Source organism: Ischnura elegans, chromosome 9, assembly GCF_921293095.1.
Source record: "Ischnura elegans chromosome 9, ioIscEleg1.1, whole genome shotgun sequence".
Lineage (NCBI taxonomy): Eukaryota > Metazoa > Arthropoda > Insecta > Odonata > Coenagrionidae > Ischnura > Ischnura elegans.
This window is the reverse complement of record NC_060254.1, coordinates 21,693,638-21,713,855: the sequence shown is the minus strand read 5'-3', so window position 1 is coordinate 21,713,855 and position 20,218 is coordinate 21,693,638. Positions and strand designations below refer to the sequence as shown.

The 20,218-nt window shown below is 37.9% G+C and overlaps 1 protein-coding gene across 1 annotated transcript in view; it reads left to right on the top strand.

The window, feature by feature from the left end:
* The window catches only part of LOC124165245 (multiple epidermal growth factor-like domains protein 8), an 81,836-nt gene that overhangs the window by 30,665 nt on the left and 30,953 nt on the right, over positions 1–20,218 (top strand). The window contains exons 21-30 of the mRNA XM_046542564.1: positions 998–1,174; positions 1,650–1,874; positions 8,009–8,241; positions 9,235–9,719; positions 10,647–10,823; positions 10,963–11,287; positions 11,856–12,037; positions 13,776–13,920; positions 19,242–19,578; positions 19,934–20,072. Of these exons, the coding sequence (XP_046398520.1) occupies positions 998–1,174; positions 1,650–1,874; positions 8,009–8,241; positions 9,235–9,719; positions 10,647–10,823; positions 10,963–11,287; positions 11,856–12,037; positions 13,776–13,920; positions 19,242–19,578; positions 19,934–20,072 (2,425 nt within the window). The remainder of the gene's footprint in view (positions 1–997; positions 1,175–1,649; positions 1,875–8,008; positions 8,242–9,234; positions 9,720–10,646; positions 10,824–10,962; positions 11,288–11,855; positions 12,038–13,775; positions 13,921–19,241; positions 19,579–19,933; positions 20,073–20,218) is intronic.

Below are 20,218 nucleotides of genomic sequence, written 5' to 3'. Positions count from 1 at the left end.
AAATAAATGTCAAAACACGACGGAGACTTAGCATTCTGGCGAAACTCGATATGAGCAGCAGAGCTTCTCGGAAGTTGATGCGGTATTTTTTTCCGAAAACATATATCAAGTTACAATTTATGAGTGGTGCTATAAATCTTTATTGTTACAGTCACAGACAAAAGGATATTTTCTCAGAATATTTGGTTTCTCCCTGATAGCAATTCCAATTCATCTTCTGATCTCGTGAGAACTCCCAAAGATGGACTGAAAATAATTGAAGAAAATCCGGTGGAAAAGAGCTTGTATTTTGCAAAATGCCTCAGATTGTCAGCTAGCACTTGGCAGCAGGAGTGGGGGTAAAGCGATGTTAGCTGAATTAATTATATGCCCAATTGTTTCCATAAAATTAAATTATTCATTAATCAGCTAAATTCCTGTTCGAATCATTTTAAGGAAATCAAAATTACTCCCCAAAATCTTGTGTTGCCTGCTGCATAGGCAACCGAGTCCAACATTCCAGCATTCATCATTTGGTATTCGAGGTATTCGAAATTCGAGGTATTCGAATATTCGAGGTATGATTTAATATTCGAATTCGATATTCGAATTCGAGAAATCTGCTATTCGACCCATCTCTAGTAAAAATGAATTAGGATAATGAAAATGTATTAATGTTATTCCTGAAGTAGTTTTGTTGTGTATAAATATTGAAAGCACTTCATCCTTGTAGTGATTCAACTGGTTCAGTCTGTGAACCCACATCATTTGCCCTACATTTCAGCTTAACCCCTTGTGAGAAATATGGAATAAAAATGCAACATTTACAAAGCTCAATTTGTAGAGGAAAGAAACCATGTTTAATTATTGATAAAAGAACTTTTCTGTATTGATCTGTATGAATATGTTTGCCATGTTACTGTCGGCCAGAGGAGGTCTAAAACTCATCCCCATTCAATCATGAGGTGCATAGTTATAACCACTGTATAAAACGCATTGTTCTTTGTTATACTTTTAGGCCTGGAGGCTATAGGTACCGATCAAAAAAGCATAGCTGTCAACCTTGTCAGTGCAATGGACATGGGGATAAAGAGAAAGGGTTGTGTGATGCGAATACTGGCTCATGTTTCTGCACTGGTCACACTTACGGAGAAGCATGTGAGAGCTGTGAAAAGGGATACTTTGGAGATCCAAGGTAAATTATTTAAGCATTTATTTAATTTCAATGATTTGGTTTAAGTGTAGCTTTAATTATTCTTGGTTCTGTGTGGTGCAGTGAAATTTTTATTTTACATGCTTATATTTTGTTTCCCCAAGATTTGCACATATTTTATAAGGTTCCATCCAATACCTTGTATTAACCTCGTTCTAAGATTTACACAAGCTTTATAAGGTCTCTGACAATACCTAATTTGGGCTAAGTGTGAAAACTGACTGTTTTATTGGCTGATTTATTGTCTGAAAATTTTACTGTGATAATAATTAAATTGTTATTCTTTGCCTTTTTTAATATAATGCTTAACTTTTATTTTATTTTTTCATGACTTATGCCCTAAAAATATCTTCCGTGTTGGGGAAAATATGGGTTCATTAAGTGATTTTTCTCTTTTCCTTGAAATGCTAAAAATTGTTGCTACAAATTTCTTACATGGCATTTTTCTTTTTTGCAGCAATGGAGGGACTTGTTTCTCTGGATGTGGGCCTAGGGTAGTGCTTTCAAATGAAATGAGTGGTGGAATTGGAAGTGAGTCACATGATCAATTTGCCAGTCTACATGCTTCACTTTTCAACTCTTCCTCTTATGATGGTGAATACATATCCCCTCCCCAAGATTGCCTTTGGATCATTGATCCCCGTGGATCCCTGGCTAAGGCTAATGGAAGCAAGAGCGACGTGTAAGTTGGGTCGAGTTTTCTAATATTTCTCTGCTAAGTTCATGATGTTAAATTTGATAATCATGTTTCTTGATTGGAGCTTTCACAGCTCATGATGATAATTAGACTTAAAGGTGTATGCTGCATGAATAAAGCCCTGCATAGTACCTCCCTAATTCGCCAATTTTCATGTGGCTGGCTTAAAGTTAATTTCAACTGTATAATATAAAAATCTTCTTGTAATGATGTTGTAATCTAATAGTCTTGTGTTTTATTGATCGATATGGTTTCATTCCAGAAGCGAATGTGTACGGCTGTTGCCGTAATTTAAGGTCAATAAAATTTTGCCCAATTTTTATGATGTTTAAAAACAAACAATTAACACACTCAGGGTAGTCGTTATATTCTCTTAGTATGCTGTGAGAAAGAAGATATGACTTAGCTTCACTTGTCCTCTTTCTATAAGTGTGTACGTAGGATATTTCACGGGAGATCAATGCCGTTTTCATGTAATTGTCTTAGGGAAACCTATTAAACATTTTGATTTTTGTTCACATAGTATTGTTTTTCAATATAGAGCTCATTTTCTTGATTTTAAATGTGAAAAGAGCTCAGGAAGGTGATTCAACGAGAACTACCGATAGTAATTGTAATTATGACGACTTTTCCACATATTGCAATTACCCCAACTGCTATTATTTACTTTCCTCGTTAGTACGTTTTCCTGGTTAGTACATTCATTTTTTGTGGTCCCTTCAGAAATGTACTGAACAAGTTTTACTGTACGGGCATCCCCCGAGTTACGTAAGAGATGCGTTCCGGCAGACTCTGCGTAAGTCAAAATTAACGTAAGTCGAACCTTTGCGTTAGTGCTTCAGAGATTTCGATCGGCGCGGTGAAATTCTCATCAGAGAAATGCGCGGTAAATTCTCGGTGAAGTTTCATTCAATTCACTGCGATGAACTCATGAACTCTACCGCGTATTCTTACATTATTAGATACAAAATCGATAAACAATAATATAGTCTGAGAGTTGCATCTCGAGCATTGCCAATCAAAATGCGTAATATTATTCCCAGAGTTGACTGATTGTGTGGATTCGGGGAAGTACGGTATCTCAACGCTACATTACTAAACTGAATACTAGTGATGGGTCGATTCCAAAATTTTATCGATTCCGATCCCGATTCCGATTCTGACATTTCGATTCCGATTCTACCGATACCGATTCCATCGATTCTGATGCCGTAGGCTCCAAGAAAAATAACACTTAATTCCAGGCAACAAGAAAACCACTTTAAAAAATATTACTCTGTGAAAGAGTCGGTTGACAAAAGCATCTTTCATATCATCACCATGTAATTGAAATATAATAGCTAATTTCAAAACACCTGAAAAGTGGTGTTACATGATAGGTATCACTTTAGAATATAAGCACTCATGTTTAAATTTAAAATAAAAGTATCTCCTTTAATATGCATCTTTTATGGATAATATTTTATCATTATCAATAATGTCTCACAAATTTAGTCTCATTTTACAGACATTAAATTTTTGCTCAGAAAGCAAAGCATCTTCACTCTGTCAGGATTAAGCCTGTTGCATTTTACATCACATATTTTTCCAGGAGAACTAAATGTCTTTCACTGAACACAGTGGATAGCGGTATGGCAAGAAACCTCTTCGCTAATACTTTAAGCCTTGGGTAGGAGATACAAGTCTTCCAGTATTTCCCAGGGAAGGAATTTGGTGGTGCATTCATCTCTGATAAATAAGCTTCCACTTCAGCTTCAACAGTGTTTGCTATGGTGACTTTGGGTACTTTTCCAAATACGTAACTGTATCTTTACAATATACCTGTCACAGGCTCCCTAGTCGATCTCGAGTCAAGTTGAAAATTACTCGCAAGTATCGAGGCGAGTATGATAATTTCTGAACCAGGCAATACAGCAGTGCATACTATTCTACTCCAATACAATACAATAAATTCTACTCCAATTTTCTATGGTGAATGTCTAGCCTAATGTAAGATGGAAAATATAATGAGGATCGTTGATGGCTATTGTCAGAAGTAGGAGATGAATGAAAATTAATGTCTTCAATAGTTCCATGGGCACAATTGAAATTGATGAACCTCAAGTAATATGTCTACCATTTAAGTCGTATATGTAACCAAACTACAAGGGAAAGCCCTGAGTATAGTCATTTTCACAGCTATAATAAAGATTACATACTACGTATACGAATCATGTAATATTTGGCCCTTTAAAATTCTCAAGCAGAAAAAAAAATTATTCTACATGCTCAGACAGCAGGTTTTGACGTCTCCGTGTTACAGTATTACTGCCTGCAGAAAATTGCCTTTTGCTACACACTTGTGTGACTGGGCAAGTACTTTCCCGCCAAAATTGCAAGATTTCGGAGACTTTGGAATTTTTATTAAAAATTGTATCAACGATTTTTTTTTTATCTTAAATCTTCTGGAATTCAAGAGGACGAAGCGAACGAACTATGGAACTAAACTTTAGTTTTTTAGAGCCAAAAAAATTCAATACTTCTCACGTCATTTAATCAACCTTAAAATCTATTGCTTTTTTTAAGTTATCACATCGGACGGACGCAGTAATAAAAAAAGCTAAAAGAGCCTTGTGGTATGAAAACTCCCCCTTCCGCGCGACTCACCTCGTCGAAGGTGGAAAGAGAAAAAGGGTATCGGTTGTTGCATTTCACGGAAACAGTTCATTTTTCTCTCTCTTAAGCATCCTTACTTAATCTCTTCACTTTACTTCAATACCCGAGCCATATTTCTTATGCATGGGATGGTTCCGAAATATATCCAATCCTTAGTATTTTCACTCGAGTAATGCGCTAAATGGTCAAGTCGATCTATACATAATCCTTTTTAAAATCCTCAGTTTAGTGTTTTAAGTCAATGAAGACGATTATCCAATCTTTAAATGACGATTTTCAAGACTAATGTCTGAAAAAACTTGAAAAATCGGCCTCAGTTACCGAGCCTCAGAGTTCCGCGGCGTGTAGCTCCGTCTTGATGCGCGATTGAAAAATCGCACTCATTTCCTTCGTCGCAAAATTTTTTTCCACGATTTCAAATTGGTACTCTTTAGAAATCACTACTTTATATTGTGGTTCAAATTTTCCGAGTTATTTTTTCGTAAACGAAAGACAATGTCTACTTTGTGTCAAATTTCACGTGAAAAACGGGTCGGCAATTTCGAGTTGTAAAACCAGACAGATGAGGGCCAAAATCTTCAAAAGTCATTGGAAGCAAAGGCAAAGCACCAGGTCAAAGGAATATTGCGTTTTTCATTATATAAAACTCATACCAACGCAAAACCACCTGGATAAATTCAAAGATTTTTTGGGGAAAAACGATATCTCGCGGGGCATTGAAAAATTGGTCATCTTTGGGCCCCTGTATCTCACTAAAGAATCTGGTAATGATTTATGAGTATTTACGCCAATTTTCAAGTCTCTATCCCCCAAAAGGTCATTTTGGACTTTATTCCAGCTTTTTCCGATTTCGGACCAGTGTGCGCTGGGCAAAGAAGACGATCGGCCGCCGGGGCTGGCGTAAAGGTATTCGGTGTCCACGTCGACGACTATAGTGTATTCGGCAAGCTGAAACTACCAGGCCAAGGCATTAGAATGACATATCGGCTTTAAAAACTGCATTATTACATGAGTTTCATGATAGCGCTTCCTAGCCTCGAAAGCTCTGTAACCTTAACTACTCGACTCGACATTCGTAATGCTATCTACTCGAAACGCTTGAGTCGAGTACCAACTGCTTGACTCGATTTGAATTTTCGAGTACTCGCACATTCCTACAAAATATGTGTTTTGTTATTACGATTACGTGGCGCGAAAATTCAAATGACTGTTGGAAACGCGGTCTTCTATAAATTTGTGGTTTCAAGTACTACTGGAATCGGAATCGATTTTTCACCTTGGCAAGTACTCGTTTTCGATTCCGGTTCTTGGTCAAGAATCGAGGAATCGAAGAATCGAGGAGTCGAACCGACCCATCACTACTGAATACTTAAATTGATTCATTATGTTATACTGCGAATGAATGTTATACTGCCCAAAGAATGCATTGTCTACCTACCTATAATCATTATATCTTCTGCCTTTTATATATTACGTTGACTGATGAATCTGGTGGTTTCACTGTCACAGTTAATACACGTAGGAGGAGAGTCTAGGATTACGAGCAAATAACACACAAAAAAATACCAGTAAATTACTATATTCTTAGATACATTCACACGCACATACCCTCAATCTTTCACGCACGGAAACATACTTTCATTCTCTCATATCTCAATAAAATAACATGAAAATATCATCATTTGAATATTTACTGCGCTGGAAACATCGAACATCGAAGAGTATTTCCAAAGCATGAAGCTAATTAAAAGTGAGCTTTTATTTAGCCAACTCCGTCATTAACGTACAACAAAGTTAGTGGGGAAAAGCTTTCAATGACGCAATATTCATTTACAGTTGCACACAATATGAGAGAACGAGAAAATGCAGCTTAGTAAAATTTTCCGCCAGAAACATGTAAACAATTACGCATTAATATCGTGTGTCAACTTTTCCTTAACTTTTTCGCTGCGTTCATTGCCAACACTCTAAATTTCAATGCCGTTACGTGGGTACTAAACAATTCTTTTCCGCAATAAAAATTTCTGCTTGAACTTAATTTCTTTTAATTCCACAGATGAAAATGTCCAAACTTAAGGATAATATTTTTTAAATAGTTGAAAGTTGGAGTTCGGGTGTTTATGCTGTATAACAAGTTGTATCGTACGGGAATGAGCGCAACCACATCCATCGCTAGAACTGCAAATTTTCAGATTGATCGCTGACTTGGGATTTTTAAGCGATTTTTCTACAGAAATTAATGAAAATTCCTTCAAGGAATGACAAAAATGGGTCACTTTGTTATTTTTAGCACATAAAAACCTCGATAACTATTCAATTTTTTTTCTACCATAGGTTGAACGGGCGAATATCTACTTCTTCGTGCTCGAATTCGAAAGTTAACGTAATCATTTGAAATACGGTTATCACTTACGTAAGTACGGATTTACGTAAGTCGAGACATACGTAACTCGGGGGATGCCTGTACAGTGAGTCCTCGTTTAACGTCACTTACCGTTCCTGAAAAATGTGACGATAAACGAAATGACGTTAATCGAAGCACAATATCCCATAAGAAACAATGTAAAAAGTGAATATCGGCTCCTAGACCTCACAATTCCTACGCGAAAAAATTTTAGCGTATCATATTTGGGCCATTTCTTACGATGGGAATGCCAAACTATGGCATAAACACGAGTCCCTGTCTTCATTGACGGCGATACCAGCAGCGACGTACATCCTTCTCCATTTTTGTGTCTTCCCGCGTTTGTTTTTTTGGCTTCGCTATGGTGGTCGCCTGGGCATCATCATCGCTGAAACATCGTCGCAGTTACAGGAACCAAGATTATTGAGAACACGGCGAAAAAGTGACGACAAATACTCCGAGTTCTACCCGGTAAAATTCCTAGAAATCACTTTTCAGGTTCCAGAAAACCGTTATGTCAAGTAAAATTTGCTAAAACTTTACTTGACATTTACGCACTTAACATTTGCGCACCTACCTAAGAATTCATTTTGCAGAAAATTTGCTATAAACGTAATCGAAATTGACAATAAACACACCGTTTTACACTTCGTTTAGACTGACTGTATTACCGCCCACAAAACGAACAACCTGCAACGCCCGCCGCTTCGCATTTTTTCTCGCGCGAAATTTAAAAGACCTGACCAGACCTGACGTTATCGCGAAATGACGTTAAACGGGGTGACGTAGAACGAGGACTCACTGTATATGAAATTTTCTTGTAAAAAAATATAGCAGACCCCCTAATTATACTGGTTACTGCCACACAACCCAAAATCCAGCAAAATCCCCAATCCTAGGTCTCCAAAGCCCTGGTGGTGCTTTATTCAAAGTGCTCAACTGTAATATGTATTCATTTTGGAGTTTGATTCGGTGAAGTCATCTGAAGTTTTTATCTTGATAAAACTGAAACTAAATGTAAGGGATAAAAACTAAGAATGCCTGTTTTCTTACATTTCAGTTTGGAGCCAGTGGTAATACAACTAGATCTCAAAAAAGGATCTGTAACCGGGATCAAATGTGGTGAAGGGAGTGTTCATGTTTATGATGGTTTACCTGCATTTGTTGCTTCACTGCCATCATCTTCAACTTCTCCGTCAATCCCATTGTCTGTGTCTTCTCTTCATGGTCACTCTTTGGGTGCTTTCTGTGATCGTGACTCTACATATCCTCTAACCCTGGAAGCTAAATCAGGTTCGTTACCTGTGTACTCTCATGTCTTGTGGCATATATATGCTTTCCCTGCAGTGTTACTTGACTGGTGGGTAATGTTACCCACTGGTTGCATCCAACTTCCTCCCTGTGCGATGGTAAATTTAATTCTTAACTTCATTTTGCAACTATCGCCATTTAGCAAAATCATGAGTTCGAAGTATATAACTTGATGTATCTTTACTATTCATGATTGCAAATTATTTCATCGCTCTTTAATGCTTGGCCAGTACGAAATCATGAAAATGAAAAGGAGACTTCGTTGATTTCCACTGATTTTAGTCGTTCGTAAAATAAATCAGTGGAAATCAACAAAGTCTCTTTTTCATTTTCTTGTTTTAACTTCCACGTAGTTGAGCCTAATACAATTGAACGACTTGGCCAGTACCTTTCACCACTTCCTTTACATTCTTATTGCAGTATGTAGTATTTCTTCTGGAAATAAACTTTTGATAACAATGAATGAGCTGACTGTGAGTAACGAGATTTAGGCCAGTTTGTTTTCCCAAGTTAAGGTTTGCCAGAATGTGTAACAAGGTGAAGTAATTATGTATTTGTGGTATGGTAGTGGCCATAATAGTGGTCTTATTTTCTGGAAAATTGAGGAGCTCAATGTTAATTTAGCTCAAAGCTGTACAGAATTATCAGGTGAATAAACTGATTGTTGTACAATTAGGTCAATAGCTCCTGGGCAGTCTTTTGAATACATCACATTAAAAAAATAATGAACTGGCTGACAAATTATGATAGCAGTTTCTGATTTAATTTTCACTCTAAGGCTAGATTTGTGAAGGATGTATGATTATTAGATCAGTATTTGAATTGAAGATTTTATATGCAACATATTGCAAATTAAAACCTAATATGTATGCTAATTGAAGAGTGAGCTGTATTGTATGTGTCTGGACATAATCATCTCAATAAGTGTTGGTATATTTTGGTTTAACCATTAATTGCTCCTGAATTTATTTCCAGGTATAATGTCTGTTTTTTATCAAAAAAGAGGCAGTTCCCCATCAAACAGAAACTTGGAAAATTTTGTCCATCGAGGTGAATATTTCAAGGCGACATTCAGGGTGCTGGCATGTCCTGATGATTGCCCAGATGGCCGAGTTTGCCACAAGAGTCCATCGGGAGTGTGGGGGTACTGCTCGTGTCCAAATGGCTTTACGGGACCAAATTGTGAGAGGAAATTGTGCGACTCTGGAGTGTGCCCTTCTGCATCTGGATTCCAAATCGATAGGATCAAGAGCGAGCACCACTCTCAGCTGAGCACCCTCTTCGATTCGGGGAGGCTGGCCGACTCCTTGGACCACTTGCGCCGCATACTCCCTCGCTTTGGGCACTCCTTGGTCATGGATCGACGCAGTGCACTGTGGATATTCGGTGGATATTCCTTGTCCAATGGCTTGCTGAATGACATTCGTATGTTTGACACCAGGAACAACACTTGGATGCAGGTAAGTAATGGTGGAGGCCATAATTATGTATGATTCTGTACATTATGGTAGGTGATCATTCTTCTATAGTCCAGTTGAGGACCTCAAATCTGGAAAGCTTGGGACCATAGGGTTTCTGGATTCCTGGTCTTCATGGTATATTTTGCTAATTAATTAATTTATAAATGCGTTCAGGATCTTGCGTTTGATATTTGAGATCCGTACGTATCCCTGCCTTGGTTGTTAGCGTATGTTCATAGCATGTGCTAATTTCCTCCTCATCCAAGAATAAGGCTCAGGGAGTGGTTCCATGAGGTGGCAAGTCGAAATACTACATAGAGGAAATAGCAAACGTTCCGGATTTCTGGTTTTCCAGGTTTCTGGATTCCGGATTTGAGGTCCTCAGCTATAGTTTCCTTCATCAAAGAAATCAAAATCTAGTAATTGTGGCTTGTGTCCCATCATTTATGTGATGATAATGCTGTATTGACTGAAATGAAGAAATGTTGGTTTACTTGGAAATTGAAGGCCTTAGTTAACCTCATTTGAAGAGGCTCAGAATCATGGCTCTCTTGTGTATCATGCCATATGTTCATATTTTACAGTGTCACACACACGTGTGGTTTTCAACTACTGAACTTATTGAAGCATTTCATAAGCACTTGAGTTTGGATATACATGTAATAATTACTTATGATTGTAATCGATAAAGTTTTGGTGAAAGAGAGACCTCACAGGAAAAGCTTTTTCTCATGCGTGATTGTTGTGGCACCATTTCTCTCATTGCTTTTTTATCCTGAATGACTATTCTAATTATTTACAAAATTAAATGTTGTGATTTGTCATGATCATCCTCTACTCCCTGAATTCATATATCATCAGAACTGAATTTTAGTGTGAAGTAAATGCACTTTAATGTCAAAGGTATCTTTAATGTTTTACTTGAAGGTGACCGTTGATTCTACGGGTAAAGCGAGCATGCCACAAGGGAGATATTTCCACGCTGCTGCAGCTGTTCATTCTAGAAGGGAGGTGTTCATTTATGGTGGACTGGCATCTGAAGGAAGAGCTTTGGACGATCTTTGGAAATTTGGAATCAAGAATCATCGGTGGACTAAGATAGAGGTTTGAATAATTTTTGTGAAATAATTTTAATTTTTTTTAAACTCTTGTAGCCTGAACTGCACATAGGTGCTAGTGTTTTTATCATCTTGATTGGCTTGCTAAACCACAGTTTGGCTCTGTATATTCATTCCATTTGTAGACGAATCATGGGCCACCTCCAGTCGCTGGGCATACCCTAACCCTGAGGTGGGGGGATGTTCGTTTTTCTGGAGCCATGGGGGGCAGTAGCAGTTGGAGGAAGGTGATGGCCGGGAGTGAGGGGCGAGAGGATGAGGAGAGGGAGGATGAGGAGAGGAAAGAAGAGGACGTGCTGGCCGAGGAGGGCCTGATGGCATGGGGAGAAGACAGCCTGGTGCTCATAGGCGGTTTCAGTCCAAACGAGGGCTTTCTACACTTGTGTTGGGAGTTCCATTTGCGCTGGGGCCTTTGGCGACCTCTTAACACCTCTGGAAGCCCTCCAACAGGTAATCAATCATGCCAATTATAAAGTTGTGTGGAAAGTACGAACAAGTTTTTTTAAGGTGTTTAACACGCAGAAATTCCACTAAGTATTGTTCATTATAATAATTGGAAGGTCAATCTATATGTATAGTTATCAGGAAACGACTTGACTTACAATTATTATTGATGTTAGAACCTAATAAATGGTACTATGATTCTCCACTCTTCTCTGGAGCGATTTAAGTTGGAATATACCAAGGTGAATGTTATTAGAGATTTTCAGATAAAAAATTCATGCTGGAAGGAAATACAATTCAAAATTTTTTTGAATTTGATAATTGAGCGTATTGATCAAATACCTAACTATGAAGTAATGAACAATAATTCATCAAAATGTTCAAATTCACCCCTTGCTAGTCTGTCTTAGGATTCACATATGTGTGTTGAAAATGTCTATTTCAGACAAAAGATGGAAAACCCTCATTATCCTGGGATACCATATAGATACAATATAGATATGAAGATATATTTGGACACAAATGTGTTAAAATTATTGTTGATCAATTAATTATTTTAATTTTTTTTTCTCAGGGGTTTATGGTCACAGCACTGTTTATCATGCACCAACTGAAAGTTTTTATGTTTATGGAGGTTACTCATATGGTACAGACGGTTTGTTTGTATCAGATCGTTTATATTCTCTTCACTACCCCTCTGGATTTTGGTCTATTTTACCACCATTTGAAGAGTACAACCCCCCTGGATTGCATCTGGTAAGCATTTTATGGTTTCTGTTTTCTCTTTGCTGGAATTTCAAATTTTATGTTAACTACACTCTTACAACATGGAAGTTTGGTGAAAGTAATAGTATCTTTTGTTTTTAGCTATTAGATGATAGCAATTCTGGATATATGTATTTCTGCTTAGGACAGATTATATTTGTGATTTGGCCTTCATTAGATGGCTTTTGTATGTGATCTCTCTTAATCATTAATTTATCACAGAAGATTTGCCACTCCTTTCTATTCTGACCTTGTATGCAGGAAAGTCGTTGGTAAGAATGTGTTACTTTTGCTAAGTAAACATTTTTTAGTCTGTGCAGAAATCTGGCTAAATGCATGAGCCATTACTTAAGACTGCTTACAAAACCACATTAAATAGGTGATGTTAATTTTTCATCTCTTATGTCATAAATATTATGATACTAAAGTATTTTTTTAATACTTGCGCCAATAAAGTGATAGAAGAAATAAAACGTGGTAAAAAGTAATGTTACCAATGAAGTCAGTAGGGAGGAAGTTATTTTAAAATATTCATATTTTGATTTACTTTAGAACCTCGATCTATCGATTTACAATAACTGATCCTATCGAGTACTAGGCATTGATTTCTAAATGTACCGCTTGGAAAAATAGAGAACTGTGCATGGAGAGGGTTTCTCAAATATTCGTGATCAGTGTGAGTTCAGCCATTGTTTTGCACTAAATGGAAAAGCTATTTACAAAAAGGGGAGCATGGTAGGCAAGGGGATTGAGCAATTGTTTGCTGATTGCTCAATCGCCTTGCCTATTCATTATATTCTATTGCATGCCAGTTTACCGGGAGAAGCCTTCGGGCACCCCAGACCAAAAGCCTAGAAGGAAGATGTGTTTCCCAAGGGAAAGGAACTGCCCCACTAGCCCTGAATGTTATCATCACTGGTAAACAATCCTAAGATTGGTTTGATGTAGCTCTCCACTCAATTCTCCTATCAGCTAATCTTTTTACCCCTACGAATTTCTTCTCTTTCACATCTTTCTTTACCTTGCTTTACCTGCTCTATACATTTTGTTGAAGGTCTTCCTTTTCCGTTCTTGCCTTACACTTGTCCCTCGACGACTGTCTTCATCAGGCCATCATGTCTCAAGATGTGGCCTATAAGGTTGTTCCTGGTCTTCTTATTAAGGTTTTCATGAGGCTTCTCTTCTCTCCTACTCTTCTTAGGACTTCCTCATCACTAACTCGGTCCATCCATTTGATCCTCGTCATTCTTCTGTAGCACCACATATCGAAGGCTTCTATCCTTGCTATTTTACTGTTCACGGACAAGGTTTTATTTGATGATATAATTTATCACCTTTATTGCAATCTAGATCTCTACACCTACCGATTTTATGTTACCGATTTTTGGCTTATTTTCATACGGTTCATCAAGTTTTTATTTACCACAAGCTAGGGGCCCTAACATAAGTAAAGATTTCTTTTTTTCATTAATAAAAGTTATATGTAAATTTAATTTTATATTCCCTGGTATTAATATTGCTTGGCTAATATGAAAAGAAATACTTGAGTTTACATGATGTAATGAAGGTATCAAAAGTTGGAGACATTATTATGCTCACATTTCCATCATATTATATCTAACTGCATATGCTTTATGTGCATTTTGCTGTCATATTTAGTGTATTTTCATTTCCCAAATTGTTGCTCATATACCAGTACTCATTTGGTGCTGTACACTTACTACTTCAGCCAGGAGCCCGCTTTCTGCATTCTGCTGTGACCACAAATGAGTACATGCTTGTATTAGGTGGCTTAACTCATCCTCAGAATACTTCAGGCGGAATCGCTGCATATGTATATTCCTGTAACCTTTGGATCCGTCTTGAAATTAAAGGTGAGTTTTTTATCTCTTTGTATGCGATTACATTCATATACTTTGACTGTCTTAAAAAGACAAAGAATGAAATGCTTAATATTATAACATAGGTGGATCAAGGGGGGTACACTTTCCCCCCCTCCCCCCAGATCCTTGAAAAAATATACAAGATTTTTAATACAGTCCCATTATCATTGCGTTCATTTTGTATTACGGGGTATCCTTGTGCCCCTCCCAGAACGAAATCCTGGATATGGCCTTGCTTTTGCCCCCCCAGAAAGAAATCCTGGATCCGCCCTTGTATCATAATCATTGCTTAGTTTTATATTATTTTAGGGTTGAGGGTATAAGGATATGATGTACTTACATGCTAAGGCAAAGTGATTACATATTTTGTTAGATATTTTAGTGGCTGTGCAGGAGTTTTACTCGTTAGTACTTTTGAGAATGTCCTAAAATGTACGTACTTATGGTATGGCTATAATAAAATTCAGAGTTAAATACTCATAAGGGATCCACTGTACCACTTTGGCCTGATATTGCCATTACTAGTGTATGTGATTTTTCATGAAACTTCTCACTACAGTCAAACCTCTTTATAACGAAATTCTAGGGCATCCTTGATCTGTAATTCGATTCAAAAGATCGAATAATACCCATATCTAAAGGTTGCGGGCAGGAAGTGCAGTTCGGAGGGAAGAAATACAACTTCACATTTGTAAGCCTATTTATATCACAAGAGTTGTGAGCCGAACAGTTGTCTAATAAAAGAACAATCTTTCTCTTTTGTGCTCTCATTTTCATGTCAATTTCTAAAACCCACTGCTGAAATAGTTCAGAAGTCATCCATGCTTTTTTATTCGCCCTGTAATCTGCTGGTAAACTTCTAATGTTTTTAAAACAATGTGGGTTTCTCGCCTTTCCTATCACTAAGGGTCGTAACATCTCACAATCAGTCCCATTTGCATTACAGCAGAGAAGGACAGTGATACGATCTTTTGCCTTTTTCCCACCTTTACATTTATCTGTTTTTACAGCCATTGTCCTCTCAGGTAGCAGCCGATACATTAAAGCCGTCTCGTCGGCGTTGAATATATTTTTCGGGGGAAAACTCGCCATTATCTCCTTTAATTTACCACTCTGCCACTGAGCAATGGCATCTGCCGGTGCAGACATCTCTTCTCCTGATATTCCCTTGCACAAAATATTGTGGCGAGTGCGAAACTTTTCTAGCCAGCCTTGTGATGCGCAAAATCCGTGTTCACCTAAAGTCACGGCCAATTGCTTGGCTTTCTGGCAAATTAGAGGTCCAGTGACAGGGATATTCAAACTTCGTATTTGTAAAACTGTTGCTTCGTCAACCTTGTCGTAAATTGCGTCCCGTAATCGCTTCCTCGTGGGATTCACAGCGTTGTACATGGTGCTTATTTCTATTTTGTTTCTATTTTTTTAAATTGTTGTCAATGAAGACGGCGATATGTCGTACTTCTTGGCCACGTCCAATTTCTTCATTCCTGTGTCAACGTCTTTTAAAATGGCAATTTTCTGCGCGAGAGTGAATTGCCTTCTTTTTGGTGGCATTCTGTGATGTCCCGACGAGTTGGAGAAAGATTTGATAAAGATCCCCAAAATCAACCATAAAACACATTCTGATGGACTGCTAATGGTACCTTTTAACTTTTCGGTCACTGCTACGAAGATTCTGAGACTTGACAATATATTTAACGTCACTTTTAAAAGAGTTATTGCTCCCGAGGACTTTCATCTGCGAACTCGGCGTGTGAAACTTCGCAGAAATAGCCAATATCGTCAGTAATCGATAGGTCGATAGTTTCAGTTGATACCTACGCAATCTATCCGCTGACGGCCGTCATGTGAAAACGAAATGCAGACGATGCTAAAATGAAAAATATAGGTAATAGTGCTTTGTTAACGACAATGATCAATCAACACAACCTTTAATCACATCCAAATTATTAAACTTATTTCTAGGAAACAAATTCATGGATTCAGCGATGAGGAAAAAATTGAGGAAATACGTACTCCCTTTTCGAAAAAATTAATGCGTCTATCTTGAGCGCAAATGATATCAATGAAATGGAGGATACGTAATCACAAACTTCATTATTTCGCTCTAAAGAGGTAAAATAATTGACTTGGGGCCAAAAGTTCATTTCGTTCTAGAGAAATTTTTGCTGTACAGAGGTTCGCTGTACAGAGGATGAAAATACACATAACTTATGGGAAGAAAATCGGGACCGTAACTTTTTTTCGCTGTAGAGAGAACTTGTCTTCCACAGAGGTTCGTTCTAAAGAGGTTTGACTGTAACTTTAAAGGTAGGTGATTACCTTGGTAAAATGATGATATTGGATTCCCTTTGAAAATTTAATGAGAGTGATCACTATTTTTGCTCTATTACAACATAATACTTGTTTAACTGGAAAAAGTAGGTCACATTAATTACCTCGAATGCTAAAAAAAAAAATCTATTAGGGTCTTTCAACCTCAAGTCATCAAACGTTTGATCCTTAGTGCCTCAAATTTTGACCAAAATTTCTTTATGAGTGTATACATGTTCATGTTAAACTAATTACCATGAAATAATTTTTTGAAATAATTGTAGGAATCTTGTAATTTTAATTTTTTCACATTTGTACAAAAAAGTGCCTTAAATCATGGAACTACTTGTACACGAATTACTCTTGACAGGGAGTATTGAAAAGCTGTTAGGAAACTTGTAACCCACTGATGACATGGAAAGAAAGAAGTGTACTTGGATCTTCAAGAGATATAGTGAAATGTTTGTTGACATATTCATTGTGTAAAAAAATTAGCCAAATAATGTTACCATATTTACACAAATCTAAGACGACCCCCTATTTTTTGGAACTCTGGTAGGGAAAATACTTATTTTGAAAAATAATTATCTTATATCTCTAAATATACATAGTCCCCTGTTTTTTTTCCCTAAATCTTTGGAAGATTACTAATATGGTGGCCTATATCATGGAGTCCTCAAACAGTTAAATTTTACAGTAGGCAATGCCTATATTGGAATGCAAGTACTTGAGTGACTAATTAGGCAACCTTAACATCACCATCAATGTATAAGTTGCAGCATTATTATTGGATGTTTTGTTTTCAAAGATTACTTGAGATGTTTTTATTGTTTATTTCGAAACCAGCACCAGTACTTGCAAGAGTTTGAAGTGTGGGCATTGGAATCATGGCAATTCTTTGTTTGAGTAAAGTAAGAATTTCATATGCAATTTATTATTTAATGCAAATTCCCTAGCCTCAAGTACACCATGAGAGTAAGAATACATGCACTTTTCTGAACTGTTGAGTCACTAAGAAAAGTTGTGCCAGGGCAATATCTAACTCGTGGTCAATCAAACTAATGGGATAGTTTTAGAAATTATGTTATTGTTTTACAGAAAATTTTTAAATTATATTATATCATCGTCATACAGAAAATGTGTTAGATTTTTGAAACAATGAAAAACTTTGGAGACTGACGAGTTATATCAATATAAAATTAGTTGATTTTATGTGGCTGTGTATGATTATTAGCCTCGTGTTTAAATATTTGTGATTACCTTTTATCAAATACTCCATCTCAGAACCTGCCAAAACTTTTATTACATTATCTAGACATGGTTAACGTACTATTTCAAAAGTAAAATTTAATGGCAACACGTGAATTTAAAAAAAAATACTTCAACATTTTCATTTACCTCCCACTAGAAAGTGAAGTTATGCTACATATCGACCTCTCCTAGCCACAAAGTAATACATATCTCAAAAAAGGCATATTCAGGCTTATCTTCAATTTCTAGTTCGGAAAATCGTGTGTGTAAAATTAGAGCTGTATAAACGTATCTGAAATTTCTTCCATAAAATTGAATGCTGTAATACCATTCCAAAATGGATGAAATATCACATGCGTGCATTTATTTACATACAATTATATATTGTAGCGGTACGGACCGGAGCCGGCCCGACGCATCATATAAAACATCGCGGTTGGGGGGGGTTACGTCTGCGCGCACACTCACATTTTTAGCATTTTTTTCACGGAGTTCTATCCTGAATTTATGTAAAGGGTTTATTTTGTTTTTTCCATTGTAGTATATTTTTTTTTATGGATGTGACATGGTGTGAGAGTGGATTTCCGGGAGAGGCGACGCAGTGGTTCTCTCCCGGAATACGTTTGAAAACCCGCCTTACGGCCGGGGAAAAAAGAGGGCGTTGAGGTGCACCAGAGGTGATTGTGGGTAGTGCAGAGAGTTTATAAAAGAGAGAGACGAGAAGGATAGCTCTCTCTCTCACGGTGTGACACAAAGATAAGTCATAAGTGGCGTGCGGTGACAAGCAGCAGCAGCCAAGCTACGGCACACGTGGTGGAGGCCGATACGCGGACAGCTCTTCAGGGGTGGCGAGAACATCGGATAAAGGAAGTAAGCTTGGAAATTACCAAAGCCCGAATAGATCCTTTGGTGTCCAGATGGTTCCCCCCTTTGAAAGTCCCAAGTGTGCTCCCCACAATAAGGCCCTAGTGAATTTACTGTTGGCTGGTTTTAGTCACGGCCCTGCAAGACTTAAGTGCGGCACGTGGTGAAGTTTGAGCATACTTTCTGAATGTTAGTGTCACTTGGCGGATCATTGAGCCCGAGTTCAAAACGGGTGGCCATTTGAACAGTAACGCCCAATTTATAATTGCTTTGCACGGAAAGTTCTTTGTGTAAGTTTGATGTCACTATTTTTTACGGTGCTTATTCGCTAAAGAGCGTGGGTACGTTTTGTTGTTGGAAACATCAATCTTTTATAATCATTGAGAAAGTGCTATTGTAATTTTGGAAGGAGAAGCCGAAGGTGAATATTTCATGTTGGAGGTGACGCCGATGGATTTTGGAACGGGGATTTATTGTGTGTGTTGGGAATGCTTTAGTGTCAGTGTAAATTTTGGAACCTATGGTAGTTCAATTATTAAAATCAATTGTAAAAGGGATGTCATTGAATTTATTTGTTTTGCTATTGCCACGATTTCCTTAGATCCTGTTGTAAGTGAGTGTGCGTGCAGGCACGAACAATTGGGGAACTTGATTTTAAGCCCGGATACGGTAAGTCTCCGTAGGGGCAATTTTCTATTTTGGGGGAGTGGAGAGTTAACAATCACATGTACGGGGAGATATCGAACGGGAGGCGAGCGGGTGGCTCTCGCGGTTTGAACCGTTACAATATCTAGATGATATTTATGAGATACTACTTTGGGGCTGGGTGTGGTCGATATGTATGCCGAATGTGCTAATGGATGAACATTTAAATGTTTTTCCAGACCCAGACTTGAGTGGGGACAATCTCGGCTGGATGTTGGGTCAGACTGCCGTGCTCTTGAATCCCGTCAGTCCTACTACGAGCAGAAGTGTTGGGGGGTCAGGGAGCGTTCATGTGTATGTGGTCGGGGGATTTGAAGAGGGGGGCACGAGGGCCAAAGTGACCCAGATGACCTTCCCCGTCGACCTGTGCTCCACGTGGCAAGGAGGCGGAAAGGACAAGTGTCGTGGGACTCTGGGCTGCTCTTATTGCGGAGTGATTGTCCATTCAGACTCAGGTGCTCCATCTAAAGGAAACATCAGCATGTGCTACTCAAGCTCCAGATCCCTCCCTGAAGAGTAAGTTGGATGTGTCATTGTAGCATAACAGCCCATACTGAAGATGCGATGTGGGTTGTAAGTTAAAGACTAAAAGAATTAAAAAAATCAAAATCTTCAAATTGTCTGCTTAAAATTCAAGGTAAAGTCACTACATACTTGTATCAGCTTATCATGACATGATGAGTTGAAACCTTAGTTTTGTTACTCTAGTTTATATGAATATTTCGTTATTTTGTGGTGTAATAAGTGGAATAATCATTAAAACTGTGCATGAGACATTAAAATTTTCAGGAAAAATCTTTGTGGGCCATAGTTAATCTCAAAATGGATGCCATTGTACTCAAAAGTAAAACTTAAAATTTCTTTCTCAAAGGTGCAAAGGGGGTGGTATTGTCACGACCAACAATGGTGCAAAATGTGACCGTGAATGGTTGGAAGGGCGCAATTGTGAGGAGTATACCACGTGTGCCGAGTGTCTAGCACGATGGCCTTCACATCCTTCTGGAAAGCAGGTTAGTTTTTGCAGGAATGAAGTAGAACCTGGCAAATATGGCCCAAGTGTCATTTGATAATCTCTCCTCAGTACAAAATAAGATTGTAACGCCTTGCTGTGTGGTTTTCTATGCACTGGAGCACCCTGAATCCGTCACCGTGGGCA